The 19,056-nt window shown below is 43.2% G+C and overlaps 1 protein-coding gene across 1 annotated transcript in view; it reads right to left on the reverse strand.

Moving 5' to 3' along the window:
- Positions 1-2,036: 2,036 nt before the first annotated feature.
- Positions 2,037-19,056, reverse strand: part of MPPED1 (metallophosphoesterase domain containing 1) — a 128,680-nt gene continuing 111,660 nt past the window's right edge. The window contains exons 6-7 of the mRNA XM_040345823.1: positions 7,641-7,754; positions 2,037-2,668 (exon numbers count right to left, since the gene is read on the reverse strand). Coding sequence (XP_040201757.1) covers positions 2,550-2,668; positions 7,641-7,754 — 233 coding nt within the window. The 3' untranslated portion in view covers positions 2,037-2,549. The remainder of the gene's footprint in view (positions 2,669-7,640; positions 7,755-19,056) is intronic.

Below are 19,056 nucleotides of genomic sequence, written 5' to 3' on the forward strand. Positions count from 1 at the left end.
CATGTTTTGCAGGATATCTTGGAATATTACAGTTTGGTTAATGCTGTCCACAACAGGTCTATAGGATGTCTCCTTCAATGCTTAACACAGGCTGTTGAGATGCTAATTAAGTATGTAAAGGTCAGATGTCTAGCTTTGAGGTGTTGATCAAGGCTGGCTCCCGAAAGACATTCCATTGTGTGATGCTAATGACACTATTGGTGTGAGAAGCCTATTGATGATCAGGTGTGAATAGCTTATTGTTGGAGACGAGACGTCTGGAGGATGACTAATAATTAACTCAACTGAATGTCATTATCTAAAAGAATGTCATTAAAGCCCCATTGTGTGATGTGTGGGTGGAGTGTGTCTTTGTTACTTTGGTTACTGTAACATGCTTGTACTGTATATAAGAGAGCTAACCATTAAAGCATTCATTCATACATTTTGGAACCAGTAACAGAGCTGTGTGGAAGTCTCGTTATTCTGGGAAATGGGATGGATCATGTCTGATGTCTGTTGGATGGTTGGAGTGTCGGATAAGCTGTCGTGGGGCGATGGAATGGGATATCGTAAACAGTGGTGACCGTTACAATGTTTAAGGGTTCTATGTAATTTTCTAGCAAAAAAATTATGATTTTTACATGTAGGAGAGAAATGTCAGAATTTGCCTGGTTGGCAAGTGGTTAAATACCACTAAAAGAAAGCTCTATTTGTGTGAAAAAATTATAAAAAATTCATAAGGGTACGGGTTTGCATGACTGAGTAATTGTTATTCAAAATGTGACAGCGCTGAAAGCTGAAATCTGGCCTGGGCAGGAAGGGGGTGAAAGTGTCCAGTATCAAAGTGGTTAAAAAAAACGTTCAAGTAAGAGAGTATTTGTTACTGGGCGCTCCCAACCACATATCCAAAACGGTGCTATATTCACAATACTGGTGACTAGTCTTTTGGAATCTGCTTGCCATTTTTAAACACAGTTTCCCTTGAGGACCGACCCTTCAGAAAACCTCCAAAAACACCACAATGTTGTCCTGAAATGATTTATTTATATACATTAAGATAAAAAGAAAAAAAATCACAGCATAAATTAAAGGAAATGCATCATGAGGAAAACATAGAGGCTACTGATCTCCACATCTGAAAATGTTCTATAGATGCTATACTGACCCTTGACTTCATTTGTTTGCGTCGCTGAATCAAAACATGCATGCAGATAAGGAGGTCTGACTTTCCTGTTATCTTGCAGATCTGCATACCTGCTCCAGATCAAGTATACTCCAGGTAAAAGTAGAAAGTACTAAAGCTAGAACGTCAGCAAGGTCATCCAGCAAGGTCAAGGTCATCCAGCGCCCAGGGCAAAGATGCCAAACTGCGCCCCCCTTTCCCTTAGGGTTAGGGTCTGGGTGCCCTCCATCCCTGCAATAAACCATTGCGCCAGGGGCAGCCATCCCTCCTGCCCACCCCTTGTCCCGGCCCTGGTAGCCTCTATAATTCTCTGTTGACATATTAATAACAATGATAGAAAAGAGAAGAGTAAGTTTGGCATTCAACAATTCGGCTCCACAACAAACATTAACTGTGCTTTGCAGAAGAGGAGCAGCTACGTTGCTGCAGTAATGGACAGCTACCATGCTGCAGGGCAAGAAGTGCGTTGCAAAAATCACATAGTAAATAAAAAATAACAGAGCAAATGAAAGGTTTACAGGAGTCATATGATGTTAGCTGTTCCTCAACTACTAGTCTGTATGGAGCTTCCCCTTCCAGTTGCTCAAGTTTTTGTCCATCAAGTTTTACAGCATAAAGTTCATAAAGTCCATTTCTCCCCTAACTCAAATATCAGCAACATCATCACTCTTGGTGGAACGCAAGATACATTTGGATGTTACTTTAGTTTTTGTCTCATTGCATCAGAATTAATTACTGGAGAACACCAAGCAACAACATGTAATAAATATGAAAAGACATTGTCTGAATTGTGCTTATTTAAGTGTTTTTCTTCTTTATACTGAATGCCCATCATCCACTGCACACCAGTTGAAATTTCAAATAAGGCTGGCAGTTCTGCATTGGCTACTGAAACCTCTCTGGGTGTTAAGTGGACACAGAGATCAGGCATGTTTTAGGAGGAGGGATTGCGATGTGAAAATAACTGTAGGCTTGGACGATGGTGGTTCTCCCTTTAGAATATAGCAACTCAAAAGCAAGGTTCATCCTGTGCGGTTGCAGCAAAGTGTGGTTGCAGCAAAAAATAAAAAAAAATAAAGGATTTTAAAGCAGTCATTATGATTGCTTAAAAAAAAAAGTTTGCTGTTTGACCAGAGTGGCCATTTAAGGATTGGCTGGTGTAATCTCAATAGTCGGTATTGGCCTCGTCTGGGTGGTTTCCATGGTACAGGCTGGTAATATACTGTAGTTGTGCATAGCCTGCATGCCAAACTGTCCAATAAAACATGTCCGCCTACATATTCGATAATCTGTTTACTGGACTCATTAAGGTGCAGGAAGTCAGTGATGGCCACTCTAGTTACATGGGAGCCAGCTGATGATTCCTATATATACGTTGCTGGAATCACGTGTTCCTTGGATTTGGCAAATCAATTACTATAGGAGGATTAACCGGCTGATAATTCACAGTACATACTGAGGAATTGACATATGTAGTGGTCCCGTCTGCCATTACTCCATACCCTGCAAGAGATTAAACACAATATGGAGTTTAAAAGGAATATCAAACAATTCTTAATAAATAGTGTTTTTATTTCCATTTGTTAAACACAAAAAAAAAAACAACAATTGCAATTGGTGTTTACTGCTTAAATTAGCACATATAGGGCCAGATTCAGGTAGGGAGCGTGTAACTCTGTGCGGGCGTAGCGTATCCTATTTACGCTACGCCTCCGCAACTTTGACAGGCAAGTGCATTATTCACAAAGCACTTGCTCCGTAAGTTGCGGCGGCGTAGCGTAAATTGTCCGGCGTAAGCCCGCCTAATTAAAATGTGTAAGATTTGGGCGTGTTTTATGTAAAATCATCGTGACCCCACGTAAATGACGCTTTTTACGAATGGCGCATGCGCCGTCCGTGAACGTATCCCAGTGCGCATGCTCCAAATTAACCCGCAAATAGTCAATTGCTTTCGACGTGAACGTAAATTACGCACAGCCCTATTCGCGAACGACTTACACAAACGGCGTAATCAACGGAAAATTCGACGCTGGCCCGATGTCCATACTTAACATTGGCTGCGCCTCCTATAGCAGGGGTAACTATACGCCTGAAAACGCCTTACGTAAACGGCGTATCTTTACTGCGACGGCCGGTTCGTGAATAGGCGTATCTCGCTGATTTACATATTCTAGGCGTAAATCAGCGTACACACCCCTAGCGGCCATCGTAAATATGCAGTTAAGATACGACGGCATAGGAGACTTACGCTGGTCGTATCTTAGCAATATTTAAGCGTATCTCAGCTTGAGAATACGCTTAAATATACAACGGCGGGGATTCGGACTTACGACGGCGTATCTACTGATACGCCCGTTGTAAGTCTACCTGAATCTGGCCCATAGAATATTATGAAATAACCATTGGCTTTACATAAGCCGAACTCCAAGCACAAAGCTAAATACATGGATGAAATACATATATGAGAACTGTTTTACATGCTAAAGGATTTGTATTCTTGTCTATCTATCCCTAAGATTTATACAACTCTGCCCCACAGCCCAGCGGTGTTAAGCAGGGAAGGGAACCTGAAAAAAATAAAGGGACCAGTATCCGCTTTATTCTTTACCTCTTGTTTTTTATGGACCAATGTCTTATGCCGCGTACACACGATCATTTTTCAGCATGAAAAAAAACGTTGTTTTTCAGCATGTCGAAAAAACAATGTTTTCCCAACTTCATCATTAAAACGACGTTGCCTACACACCATCGTTTTAAAAAAATGATCTAGCAAAGCGCGGTGATGTACAACACGTACGACGGCACTATAAAGGGGAAGTTCCATTCGCCTTTGGGCTGCTTTAGCGGATTCCGTGTTAGTAAAAGACGATTCGCGATTTTTTGTCTGTTACAGCGTGATGAATGTGCTTTCTCCATTATGAATGGTAGTTTTACCAGAACGAGCGCTCCCGTCTCATAACTTGCTTCTGAGCATGCGCGGGTTTTTTACATTGTTTTAGCCCACACACAATCATATTTTACTACCTGAAAAACGACGTTTAAAATGACGTTAAAAAATGCAGCATGTTCGAAAAAAAAAATTGTCGTTTTTCAGAACCTGAAAAATGATGGGAAGCCCACACACGATCATTTTAAATGACATTTTTGAAAAACTACGTTTTTTTCATGCCGAAAAATGATCGTGTGTACGCGGCATTAGAAGGAGCAGGAAAGCCAGCACAGTCTGGTCCATGATTCACACTTTATATTTCAAGATCTGCAAAATCACATCATTGGTGAGCAGAGTCAAAAGTTTGTAATGCCCATTGACTGGCAAATCTGGAGGATAGGCTGGAGAAGTGATGGCCAATACTTTGAATATTCATAAACCACCCATTCTCTAACCCAGTGGTCTCCAAACTGCGGCCCGGGGGCCAGATGCGGCCCTTCCCTTGCATCTATCCGGCCCTTGGGACATTATTCCTCCAACTGACACCAAGGATGAGGCACCATTTTTCCCACTGACACCATTAATGGGGCACTCCTCCTCCTGCTGAGACCAGTGATGGGGCACTATTTCTTTCACTGACACTGTTAGAGGCACTATTCCTCCCATTGACACCATCGGCGGGGTACTATTCCTTCCATTGATACAAACCATGGGACACTGTTCTTCCTGCTAAAACCAAAAAATGGTAAACTAATGATGGAGCACTGTTTACTCCCACTGTTCCCGGGACATTTTCTACTCACACTGGCCACAGTTCGGCACTCGTAAAGTCTGAAGGACACTAAATTGGCCCTTTGTTTAAAAAGTTTGGAGACCCCTGCTCTAACCATAACAATTTTCCCCAATCTTTCCATGTGATTAGTCAATACCAGGGCTGCTGGGATATGTACAAATATTATTTTCACAAAGTCTGCTGCTTCAGTGGTTTTAGATGTTTTTGTCAGATGTTACAATTTTATACTGAAGTATAATTACACGCATTTCATAAGTGTCAAAGGCTTTTAGTGACAATTACATGAAGTTTATGCAGAGTCAATATTTTCTTGGGGTGTAGTGTTTTATTTCCTCACATAGGTATTGTGGCGCGATTCCTTGCATGCATTTGTGGGTGAGGCAGAGGGTCTTGAATGTCACCCGATCCTTTACGGCTAGCCAGTGGAGGGTCCTCATGGCCGTGGAGATTGGCTCCCACGTTTTTTTACCCGCTACCAGTCTGGCTGCCGTGTTCTGGACCACTTGTAGACTCGCCATCCGTCTGATTTTAGCGGATCGGGTCGGATGTCAGCGGACATGTCTCCGCTGACATCCGACGCTCCATAGAGATGTATGGAGCAGCCGTTCAGGTCCGCCCACAAATATGACAGGTGGACCTGAACGGTCCGACCGTGTGAAAGGGGCCTTAGGCTTCTCTTCTACAGGGAGAATATGTTCAGGTTTGTAGTTGTTCCCCATAAGTGAGGTCCTTCAGCCCCCTTATTAACTTTGTTGTACTTCTCTGGATTCTTTCCAGTTCAAGGACATCCTTCCTCAGCATTGGTAACAAAAACTGGACCGCATAGTGAAGACATGGCTGAACTTGTAACTTGTGTTTACTGAGTGAAAAAAGAATGCCAGCAAATAAGAAAAAGCAGAAAGAAGGGGAACTGACCCCATTTGAAAAATTGTGTACTGCCACGACCCCTCAAAGACACCTAATTTAATCTGTTTATGCACTCCTTTTCAGTACCATATTACAAAGCTCCAACAAAATTAATAAAGGTTGGGAAGATGAACTCCAAATACAACTTCTAGACTCTGACTGGGACAATATTTTTACACATATTCATAAGGGATCTGTTAACATTTCGGCCCAAGAAAATAACTACAAATTATATTCTAGATGGTATCGTACCCCTGAACGACTCCATGTATTTTATCCAACTGTCTCCCCAATGTGTTGGAGGTGCAATATCTCTCTGGGATCATTACTCCATAGTTGGTGGAACTGTGACATTATTAAGCCTTTCTGGGAGAAGGTTCATGTGGCAATTACCCAAATCACAACTTACACATTAGATTTTTCCCCTGCGCAATATCTTTTACACCATACTTTGTTGCCTCAATCCATTTATAGAAAATACTTGATACTCCATCTCATAAATGCTGCTAAACAATGCATTCCTCTTTTTTGGAAAAAGGCTAACCCTCCTACGCTGGCTGACTGGATTAACCGTGTACAGTGGATTTCTGAGGCCCCGTACACACGACCAGTTTCCTCGGCAGAATTCAGCTTCCGACCGAGTTTCTGTCTGAATTCTGCCGAGAAACCCGGCCGTGTGTACAATTTCGCCGAGGAAGCCGACGAGGAGCTCGACGAGGAAATAGAGAACATGTTCTCTATTTCCTCGTTGTTCTATCGGAGCTCTCGGCCCGCCGAGATCCTCGGCGGCTTCAGGGCTGAACTGGCCGAGGAACTCGATGTGTTTGGCACGTCGAGTTCCTCGGCCGTGTGTACGGGGCCTTAGATGGAGGACTTGATTCACCAAGCCAATGATAATCCGATGAAATATAGATCCACCTGGTCCTGTTGGATTCACTTTAGGAATTCATCACGGTTTATAGACTTATTAGGCCCTTAATTGTTCCTTGTATTTACAATTGTTACGACTACGTTAAATTTTTCTATTCTTCATTGACGTAGATCACCTACAGGGATTAGTACTTCACATATTCCATTTACCGCTGAGTTTGAGCGCTTGCCTACACGTTTTTATGTTTTCCCTTTGAAATCTTTACATACCTTTATTTTGATTTACTGAACACTTTTGCTATGTGCTATGTTCCACCCATATTTTTGAGGCTATTCTATATGGAAGTCTCTATTATCATTTTTTGTTTTATCGCTTCATTCACATCAGGAAGCTCAGATTGAATTATCCTGTATTTTCGGATTCGTCTGTGCTTTATATCTTCAAGATACTGACATAGTAATGTATGATTTTCCTGTTTGTGGTTTATATCTCATTCTATTTGATATTCTGATACTTGAATATATAATGACAATGATAATATATTGTCTACCTCCATAGTTCTGTTATTTTATGTTCAATATTTATTGTACAACCCTGTGTATGTACACGTAAATTAATTGTATTCCTATTTTAACTTTAATAAAATGTTTGAAACAAAATAAAAAAAGCAGAAAGAAGTAGAAAGCCTTAAAGTGGTAGTAAAGTCATTACTACCAATCACATCGCTGGAGCGGCGATACCCGGAAGACACGACGACGCAAGATGACATCTCGCTCGGCGTGGACCAGGTAAGTTCTCTACACCTCGTTCCGAGGTAAGTATTTCATAATGACCTAGTATGCGGTGCATACTAGCTCATTATGGCTTTTGCCTTTCAGCTGGAAAATAAATAAATAAATAATTCATCGCGGGTATACAACCGCTTTAACTTGGAAACCAGGTTACGAAAATTCAGAAATAAATGTCACAGACTAACCTTCATGGATGTGACCAAACACGTGGAGTCTTGGCTGTACTCTTCTCTGCACTGTGTTTAGCAGCTCCACACAGCCCACCCGTTGTAATTTTTTGGGCACCCAGTCTAAAAATCCTGAAAAGAGAAGAAAGTCCAGAATAATATTTCCAAAAGCACCATACATAGTCGGGATGGAAATATTTCAGGCCACCCTACAGATTAAAGATGGAGATATCACTGCACCGAAGCACAGGGTTCTAATGCCAACCTGTAAAGTCCTCAGTTCATCAGAAATTCCTAAGCTTAAAACTGGGCCAGCCTTGCTTCTGTTTTGTCACCTGATAAAATATCCAGAGCCGGCGCTAGGCATAGGCAAGTCAGGCGGCTGCCTAGAGCGCCAGGGAAGGGGAGGCGGCAAAATCCTGATTCCCAGCCACTCGCTGGGGATTCGGACCATTAAAATAACTCCCGGACCGGCGTTTTTAAAAACCATGCCTAATTGGCGCCAGCCACTAGGCTATTGGGCGGTTGCGCCTGTGGAGACACTCACATCACCTTCACCACTCTATTGCACTTGCCAGCCCGTAGCAGCGGTAGTGAGATGAGGGGAGAGAGCATGGACAGCAGCTGGCAGTGGCCGGAAGTGCTGCATGATGGTAGAAAGTAGAAACGGTGGGTGAGATGGTGGCTGAAGGCTGAAGCCCTACATGCAAGTCCTGGCTTGCCGCCGCAATGTCCGATCCCCCCCGCCTCCACCCTCCTCCAGGTCGCTTGGGGATGTGTTGTGACCTGTGAGAAGAGGAGGGACGAGCAGCAGCGCAGTTCTCCTTCAGAAAAGCCTTAGTGGACGCACAGGTAGGAGGACGCTCAGTCAGTAAGTCACAAGAAATAAAAAAAATTACTCTGCTGTCATGTTTACAGTGCACTGTGTACAGAGGGGAAACTGGTTTGTGTGTGTGTGGGGGGGGGGACAGATGTGTGTGTGTGTGGGGGGGGGGACAGATGTGTGTGTGTGGGGGGGGGGGGGGACAGATGTGTGTGTGTGGGGGGGGGACAGATGTGTGTGTGTGGGGGGGGACAGATGTGTGTGTGGGGGGGGGGACAGATGTGTGTGTGTGTGGGGGGGGCAGATGTGTGTGTGTGTGGGGGGGACAGATGTGTGTGTGTGGGGGGGACAGATGTGTGTGTGTGTGGGGGGGACAGATTTGTGTGTGGGGGGGACAGATGTGTGTGTGTGTAGGGGGGGGGGACAGATGTGTGTGTGTGTGGGGGGGACAGATGTGTGTGTGTGTGTGGGGGGGGGGCAGATGTGTGTGTGTGGGGGGGGACAGATGTGTGTGTGTGTGGGGGGGACAGATTTGTGTGTGGGGGGGACAGATGTGTGTGTGTGTAGGGGGGGGGACAGATGTGTGTGTGTGTGTGTGTGTGTGGGGGGGACAGATGTGTGTGTGTGTTAGGGGGGGTTACAGAGAGGAACTGATTGGGTGGGGGAAGGAGCAGATGTGCAGGGGGTACATATAGGAACTGTGTGTGTGTGTGTGTGGGGGGGGGGGGGGTTTAAGGGGAAGAAAGGTGGGGGGTGCAGAGGGGAACATGTGTTCAGGGGCGGGGGGCGCCAACATGAGGCTTCGCCTAGGGTGTCAAAAATCCTTGCACCAGCCCTGAAAATATCCACTTATTTCCCTGAGTGCAAGTGAGTGACATCCCTGCTGCTGTTCACAGGCACCTTTACCTCATTTATTATATCCTGGCAAATCAAACAAGTTTGCAAATATGACATTTCACCTATTTTCCCTTTCTCCTGCTGCCCCCAGAGAACTGTGCCAGGATCCTCAATTGATCTGCCAGTTTGAATTTATTTTTATAGCCTGATAAAGCAGTCTGCAGGTATCTTCAAACACAGAAGTAGTTCTATCAAAGACAACATCCTTGGCATTTGTCTAGGTGTACACATTCACAGCTACTAATCTCCTGCAGGGATGGGTGAGGAGAAGTGACCCTTCTTCAGAACGATAAGCTGCCTGTCCCTCCCCTCCCCCCTTCCCTCTCCCTTCAGGTTTACTTTCTTTAATTGTAGAGCTGCCAGCCAATGCTGTTTTCTATAGATTTCCAGGACCATCATGAAGAACTACGGGCGCCTTTGAATCAACCAACCAGCTGGAAGTAATAGTTAACTTTTATTTAGATGTACTAAATCTGTAAGAACTATTGCTGCACAGAACATTGGAACAACATAAGCCAATTAGCACCTCATTTGGTGAAGGTGCATGAAAACCCACGTATATGCAATACAAATTAGCTTAGTGTTAATCATTTCTTAATAAGAGATGCTTGCTCGTTAGCTGTTGATAACAGAAAATAGGCCTTATACAATGCCACATGGATATGTTGTCACTAATGGACACTCTTTGTCCTGATGAGAAGATGAGAGCTTCACTTGACATGACAATAAAAAATAATATACAAGATCAGGCAGCAAAATGTACCTTTCCATGGAAAAGCAATGTTCAACTTTGAGAGTGCCCTACTGCACGGCAAACATATAAAGCCTCGTACAGACGGACGGACTGTCCGCTGAAAACGGTCCGCCGGACCGTTTTCAGCGGACATGTCCGCCCAGAGATTTCTGTCTGATGGTTGTACACACCATCAGACAGAAATCCGTGCGTACACGATCCACGGCGACGTGCGCGGCCCTGGAAGGTCAATGCTTCCACGCATGCGTCGAATCACTTCGACTGTGACAAAGCCCTGGATAGGGCGAAACGCGTAGTCTGGGACTGTTTTGAAACCCCTCTTTTATTTTGGAAGACCTAAGTCAGTAATATCAAGAAAAGATTTTCATTTATAATCGCCATTTACAACTTAATTTTTTTCCTCAATGCAATTTGCACTTTGTCCACTGGAGGGCGCCTAACATTCGGCTGAACTTTTCTCTGCTGCTTGTCAGCACGTTCCAACAGGAAGAACGTCTCTCCGTGGCTGTCATCTCTGTGCTGCGCTCCTAGCAGCTGCAAACACTGAGGCTGGAGCACGTTTGGACACATACAGGAGAGTGTCCAGGAGCCCAGATGCCAGATATTAACTAGGAAGTGACATCAAACGCCATAGTGACGTCCTGGGTAATGTACTCCAATTACAATCAGCACGGTTGTTTTCTATGAATGCAGCTGGAAACAAAATTGCAAAATTTTAACCCTTGAAGCCCTGAAAAATTGTGTGTGTTTTAATGCAGGCACTGGGAACATTTTTTTGCGTTGTGCTGTATACATTTGTTTATCTTTTCTACATAAAGAACTGGTTCTTCCGAACAAACTGAGATCTACTGAATGTTATTCCTCACAAACATTATGTGGAATTAGAGTGGTAAACCATTATGAGCGCAGAATTCCTTTTTGTTGTAGCATGCGAGGGATGGCGGCCGATCGGACATGTACGGTGACTCACCGCCGGTGAGTCTGTACAGACGACGATGGACAGGCTTCCAGCGGACATGTTTCTTAGCATGCTAAGTAACATTTGTCCGCCGGAAAACGGTCGGTTGGACAAATTTCCGCTGGAAACCTGTCCGGTCGGCCGTACACACGACCGAACATGTCTGCTGAAACTGGTCCGCGGACCAGTTTCAGCAGACATGTTCGGTCGTGTGTACGGAGCCTAAGGGAAATTATGATCTGTTGCTAAAAGCCACAGGGGCTGCCTTTACCTTAAAGCGGTGTTCCAGCTGAAAAAATAAATAAAATTGAAGTCAGCAGCTACAAACCCTGTAGCTGCTGACTTTGAATAAGCACACTTACCTGTCCAGGGAGGTGGCGATGTCGGCCCCCCAAGGCCGATCCGTCCATCGGATCGGGTGCCGGCGCCGCCATTCGAAATAAGGGAAACAGGCAGTGGAGCCTTGCCGCTTCACTGCCCGTTTCCTACTGCTCATGCGCGAGTCGCGCAGTGCTTTGTAAATGTACCGGTTCATGTTTTTGGCGGCTACACTGAGCAATATTGTGCTTCCTGGTCATTCTGAAGATCATCAAACATCATTGTGTTATCCGGTTTCCCATTGAATTTCAAAAGCCCATTTGACCTTCTGGTAAAACAGGGGTCAAAAGCTGAGGTGAGAGTACCCATCTTCACTGGTGGAGGGATCACGTCCTGAATCTGTGGTGTACTATAACACACGTGGTGGAGCTTCTATGAATTTGGTCGCATGATTTTCTCTTTGGACTTTCACATATTTATTTAAAATGTTTATTTAAAAGTTTTTCACTGTGGGATTTTGTGAATATCCTTTTTTGTGTTCAGCTTGCATCCTTATGAATTACAACTTTTTTGTTCTTCATTCTTACAGCCATTTAATTAATTATTCTAAACTCTTTTTGATCTTCCACAGGTATCTGCTCCCTCCTCCCCCCTGAAAGGTACCAAATGTGACACAGGAGGGGGGGGAGGATTCCGAAAAGCGGAAGTTCCATTATTTCTCCGCTAAGTAATAAGTGATACAGAAAATTTCTTACATTTAAACATTTATTTTAAACACAACAAGCCTCCAATCAGTGCACTTGTATGTATAATTTAGATTAAAAAACTATATATATCTTAAATACACAAAAACAAGTAATATAGTAGTATAGTAGTACAAAAAATATGGGCTAACTTTACTGTTAAGTTTTTTTTTAATTCGTTAAAATATATTTTTTCCCCAAATGCGTTTGAAAGACCACTGTGCAAATACCGTGTGACATAAAATATTGCAACAATCGCTATTTTATTCCCGAGGATCTCTGCTAAAAAAAAATATATAATGTTTGGGGGTTCTAAGTGATTTTCTAGCAGAAAATACAGGATTTTTACTTGTAAGCAACAAGTGTCAAAAAAGATTTAGGGCCAGATTCACGTAGGGAGCGCATATTTGTGAGCGGGCGTAACGTATCCTATTTACGCTACGCCTCCGCAACTTTGACAGGCAAGTGCAGTATTCTCAAAGCAAAGTTGCGGCGGCGTAGCGTAAATAGGCCGGCGTAAGTCCGACTAATTCAAATATGGAACATGTGGGCGTGTTTTATGTTAATTTATTGTGACCCCACGTAAATGACGCTTTTTACGAACGGCGCATGCGCCGTCCGTGAAAGTATCCCAGTGCGCATGCTCCAAATTAACCCGCAAAAAGCCAATGCTTTCGACGTGAATGTAAATGACGCACAGCCCTATTCGCGAACGACTTACGCAAACGACGTAATCAACGGAAAATTCAATGTTGGTCCGACGTCCATACTTAACATTGGCTGCGCCTCATATAGCAGGGGTAACTTTACGCCGGAAAAAGCCTAACGTAAACGGCGTATCTGTACTTCGACGGCCGGGCGTACGTTCGTGAATTGGCATATCTAGCTGATTTACATATTCTAGGCGTAAATCAGCGTACACGACCCTAGCGGCCAGCGTAAATATGCAGTTAAGATACAATGGCGTAGGCGACTTACGCTGGTCGTATCTTAGACAAATTCGGGCGTATCTGTTTCTTTGAATCAGGCGCCAAGATTCGACGCCTCAGATTTAGAGATATGGTGGGGTATCTGGAGATACGTCGTCGTATCTCCTACGTGAATCTGGGCCTTAGTCTTTATATGGTTAAACTGAGAACTTCTTCTACATGTTCAGTTCATTGAAGTTGAAACATTGTATTCTTATCTCCGACTTGGCAGGCTGCCTAGGAGGGCAGGCAACTTGCATTGACTTCTATTACAGAAGCTTTTTGGCAAGTCGCACTGAAGTTTAATCGCAATGAAGTTTAAATCGGCTTTCTTTCCCAGCAAAATCGTCCGATGCAGATTTATTAAAAACCACCAAATATTGGCCAAAATATCGGCCGGCCGATATATCGGTCGACCTCTACTCTTTACCATTTTAGAAAGTTGGGAGGTATGTAGTCATATGAGATAGATCGATACTGTAGATAGATAGATAGATATGCAAGGGGGTGTTGGGACAATTTTCTGATGGTTGCCCCCTCCCCTTAGATAAATAGGTTACATGAAAGAGTGGGAGGAGTTCAGGCAAGAAGTCGAGAGAGCCAGGCGAGGCCTATTCTACCGACTAGAGCTGCACGATTAATCATTAAAAAATCACAATCTCGATTCAACCCTCCCTACAATCTTAATCCAGCATTTTCACCATTCGTGCAACAAGTGCAGAGCAGTTCTCCTGCGCACAGCTGTCAAAAAAAAAAGTAGCCACTGAAAGAGAGATAAAAATAAACACTGTGTCCTTCTGTTCTTTTAGAGAGAAAAGGGATGAGCTTCGGTCTGCAAATGAGGTCAGTTTAACCACTTAAAGACTAATGCTTCGTACACACCATCGGTTTTCCCATCGGGAAAACTGCCATGTTTTTCTTTTGGCCGGGAAAACCGGTTGTGTGTAAGCTTCATAGCAGTTGTCCTATGGGGAAACACTGCAGTGGAGCATACACACGGATGGTTTTCCCGACCAAAGCTCTCCTGGCAGTTTTCCTGACGGGAAAACCGTCCGTGTGTACGGGGGAAAAGTGACTGAGCCAGTTCTTGGTTTTCCTGGCGGTCTTTTGACCGCCGGGAAAACCGATGGTGTGTACGAGGCATCAGCCTTTTTCTGTGAAAAAATACATCTCTATTAAAATAAAATAAAAAACAGTTAAGTTAGCCCAATTTTTTTGTATACTTTGAAAGATTATACGCCAAGAATTGTGAGAGAATCGTGATCTTTATTCTAAGCCAAAAAATTTTGATTCTCATTTTATGCAGAATTGTGCAGCTCTTCTATAGACATGTAGTACTTACAGTTATTGGTATTTCCCGGCTGGGAAAAGTACTGACAAGTACTGACAACTGCTACCATATTGGTAAGAAGCTATATTCCCTGATTTATGATTTCTTGGCCATTTTTCAGAGAATACGAATGATAACACAAAAACATTTCTTTCACTCATGGTTAGTGTTTGGCTGTCTTGCATGAACTGCATGTTTGAGATCTCCCCAGAGTGGCTCAATGAGGAAATGAGGGGTTCTGTTGAAACCAAACCACAGTCAGGTAGACCATCTATCAGGGGCGGACTGACAACTCATGGGGCCCCCGGGCCATAGGAGATTATGGGGCCCCCGGGCAATAGGAGATTATGGGGCCCCCGGGAAATAGGATATTATAGGGTCCCCAGGCAATAGATTATGGGGTCACACAATATACACACACACACGCACATTATACATGGAATACACATATACACACACTGAAAAGGTACTGGAGAGGCGTGGCAGCTATAATCTTGGCAATAGGAGATTATGGGGCCCCCATGCAATAGAAGATTATGGGGCCCCCATGCAATAGGAGATTATGGGGCCCCAGGCAACAGATTATGGGGCCACACAGTATACACACACAGACACTGTATACATACACAGTATACACACACAGTATACATACACACATAATACACACACTGAAAGGGTACTGGAGAGGCGGGGCAGCTATAATCTTGGGATTTTTAGACCAAAAGGATGTCAGTAAGGGACATTTCAGGGACAGGTGTAAAAAAAATACACAACTTTTTACATACTGTCCCTGGTTTTACTGAGGTTGGCAACCCTGATGGGGCCCCTTAGTGGCATGGGGCCCTCGGGCAGTGCCCAAATGGTCAGTCCACCCCTACAATCTATCTATCTAATCCATCATCTGTCTAGGAAGATAGACTTCTACTGCTTTATGAGTTTAGATACATGATTAAATCCACCCAATGGGCCGGATTCAGATACGAGATACGCCGTCGTATCTCTTAGGCCCATGAATCAATGGGAAAGCGCAGTAATACCGCCCGCAATGCGGGCGGTATTAACCCCTTTTCGTCCGCTAGCGGGGGTTAAAACCTCACCGCTAGCGCCCGAATATCGCGGTAAATACGACGGTATAGCCGCGCTACAAATAGCGCGGCTATACCGTCACCGTGGCTGCACGCCTCAGTGTGAAAGCAGCCTAAGTGCGGGCCGTCGTATCTATGCGACTGATTCAGAGAATCAGTTACGCATAGATTTCCCTAAGATCCGACCGGCGTAAGTGTCTTACACGTCGTATCTTAGGCTGCATATTTACGCTGGCCGCTAGGTGGCGCTTCCGTATAGTTACGCAAGGAATATGCTAATTAGGCATTTACGATTCAGAAACGTACGTCCGGCCGGCGCATTTTTTTACGTTGTTTACGTTAGGCTTTTTTTAAAGTTACCCCAGCTATATGAAGCGTAGCTAATGTTAAGTATGGACGTCGTTCCCGTGCCGAGTTTTGAAAATTTTACTTTGTTTGCGTAAGTCGTTCGCGAATAGGGCCTTGCGTAAGTTACGTTCACGTCGAAACCAATGAGGCTTTGCGGCGTAATTTCGAGCATGCGCACTGGGATTTTTTCACGAACGGCGCATGCGTGGGGTCACAGTGTATTTACATAAAACACGCCCACATCATCCCCATTTAAATTAGGTGGGCTTACGCCGACACACATATGTTACGCCGCCGTAACTAAGGGCGCAAGTTCTTTCTGCATACGGAACTTGCGCCCTACGTTACGGCGGCGTACCGTATGTGAGCTACGTTACGCCGCGCCGGCAGATACTGCAATGTATCTGAATCAGGCCCTTTGTATTTATCATTCAGTTTCAGATACAAAAAATAAAGATACCTGACTAGACCTGCATTCAAAAGGCCTCCGTCTGTAAATGGACGGTTTTCCAAATGAGTGGCTCAGCTGTACTGAACAAATTGTATTTCATCTGAAATAAAATTCTATTTGAGACTACCCAGCTGAGCCATTCACTGTTCAAAGTTCTGAGAAGTGTTATGATGGATGTGTGCCGGAGTTTTAATGTGTTCTTGTCATAATAGACGGATATTTTATGATTAATTAGCACATCACAATTTGCTCATTTACAGGTGCTGGTTGGAGATATGCCTTCTTTTAAAGAGGTCGTGTATCAAAAAGTGAAAGCGCTCTAAGAAGATTGTTAAGGATCGCCTTTAATGTTAGTGAAGAATGTTTCACAGCTCTCCAGACATGTCAATCACTGGCCTCATAAGGCCCTGACAACAGTGCTACACTATAACCTGTTTTTCGGGAGAGATAGAAGAAGCTGTTAAAGAGAAGTTAGTCACATAGCCAAGGTCACAGCTGGATTGGGATCAGGTTACATGCACCATGTTCATTCTGGTTCATTTTCTATTTGAGGTTACATAAGCTTTCTGTACTGGATTTTCTTTTGTTTTGTTATGTTTTTTTGTGCTTTAAAGCAGAAACAAAGTATCTCTTTTTTAATGCATACATTTTGAAGTTGATAGGTAAAAAGATATTCTGTATATCTTGCAGAGTCAATTCCTGTATTATTTGGAGGAGATGAGGCAGTGCTACTGTCTGAGGTATGCACAGTGATCATTAAATCATAGGAAGTTCTCCACAGGAACTACTTCCTGTGTGTCTGTACAGAAATAACAAACATCAATGTAAGACAGCATCTAATGCCTTGTACACACGATCGGATTTCCCAATGAAAAAAGTCAGATGGGCCAAATAGTAACTTGTTTTAAATTCTTCCGATGGGAAATTCCGATCGTCCGTGTGGAATTCCATCTGAGACAAATCCACGCATGCTCAGAATCAAGTCGACGCATGCTTGGGAAGCATTAAACTTCATTTTTCTCAGCTCATCGTAGTGTTTTACGTCACCGCGTTTTGGATGGTCAGAATTTAGTCTGACAGTGTGTATGCAAGACAGCTTGAACGGAATTCCGATGAAAAAATACATTGGATTTTAGACCATCGGATACTCCGATTGTGTGTACGCGATATAAGCCGTTATACAATATATAATTATACAGCACACACAGCAAAGCTTGACAGGACCCAGGGACAGAAGAAAAGCAATGTGAGACATTTTCTAATTTTATGTTATATAATTATATATAATATAACTGCTTGGATGTTGTGTTACATTGATGTTTATTATTTCTGTACAACCATATCTTATGCTGTAAATATTGGTGTGAATCCAGAGGAAGCAGAAATAGTGTGAAACACGTAGATCCTCTGCCAGTCTTGGAATTGTAATTATGTGTCCACCACAGTTATAATGATATGGCAATGTACCTCTGATGCATGTTTTTAACAATGTATTAAAGTTCTATATATTTTTCTATATTATTGTATTGTATGGTCTAGTTACGACACATTTAAAGACCCACAGTTTATTCTCTCCATCCCCAAGTATCTGGGGCTCTGGAGAAAAGGTTTGCAAGTAAAAAGTCTATGGGTTCACTTATTTTTTACTTGAGCACTGTGAATGTTTAATAGGAGTGTTTAATAAAAACATCTGTCACATTTTGGTAGAGTAACTCTTCCTCTATAGTAACTCTTTTTTTTCCATTACAGGTAAATAATGAATTCCAAACAGAAGCAACATGCTGTCATTCAGTTCTTGATGAAGAAGGGAGGCAGGCGGTTTGACATTCACAGTAGGCTACAGAATGTTTACGGAGATGACACCATTGACTGAAGTTTGAGTAGCATGGAACACTGCAGCATGACAGCAATAATTCTTGCTTCTTGCTGCCAAAATCAGTACTCTACAAGGTCTGTTGTCACACTGCCACCCAGCTCTTGTGGGTTTCTTCTCATTGAGCACAACCATAATTGTTCTCTGCCCGTCATTGCCCTGAAGCTCTGTTCTCATTGGTGTTCTGGCCACGCTTCCAAATTTAGCATCACTTTCAACAACAGCTGCCAAAATCTGAGCAGAGAGCAGCAGAACTCTTCCTAAATGCAACGCCTACTTCCCTCTTGCAGAACTGTTTAGGCTTTATATGTCTTGATTGATTATTGTTGAAGGTGGACCTGAACACAAAAATTTAAGATTTACTATGTTAAAGGGAACATTTAAAAAAAATAAGTACCAAATTCCGACCGTCCAAAATGCGGTGACGTAAAAGACTATGACAAGCCAAGAAAAATGAAGTCCAATGCTTCCGAGCATGCGTCAACTTGATTCTGAGCATGCGTGTTTTTTTCTCCGTCGGAGTTCCACACAGACGATTGGAATTTCCGATAGGAAAAAAATAAAACATGTTCTATTTCTAAACTCCAAAGCAAAAAAGTGCGATGTACAAGGCATAAGAAGCAAGGAGAAGATGCCATCACCAAGAGACCCAAGTTAATTAGTTTATTAGTATGCTTATGCCTATCCAATAAATGGACCATGCTTATTTGTTGGGATAGATAGTTCAGGTATGTGTATATTGTATGTATATTTTGTTATACTTTGCATGTAGTGAATTATTTTTCCTGCAGTTGTATGTGCATTTTTTCTGTTTAGTAAAAGCATTTATACACTACAGAGTTGTAATAGCTTTCTTGGGTTTACTGCAAGAACCTTAAAAGATACA

The sequence above is a fragment of the Rana temporaria genome, chromosome 3, assembly GCF_905171775.1.
Source record: "Rana temporaria chromosome 3, aRanTem1.1, whole genome shotgun sequence".
Lineage (NCBI taxonomy): Eukaryota > Metazoa > Chordata > Amphibia > Anura > Ranidae > Rana > Rana temporaria.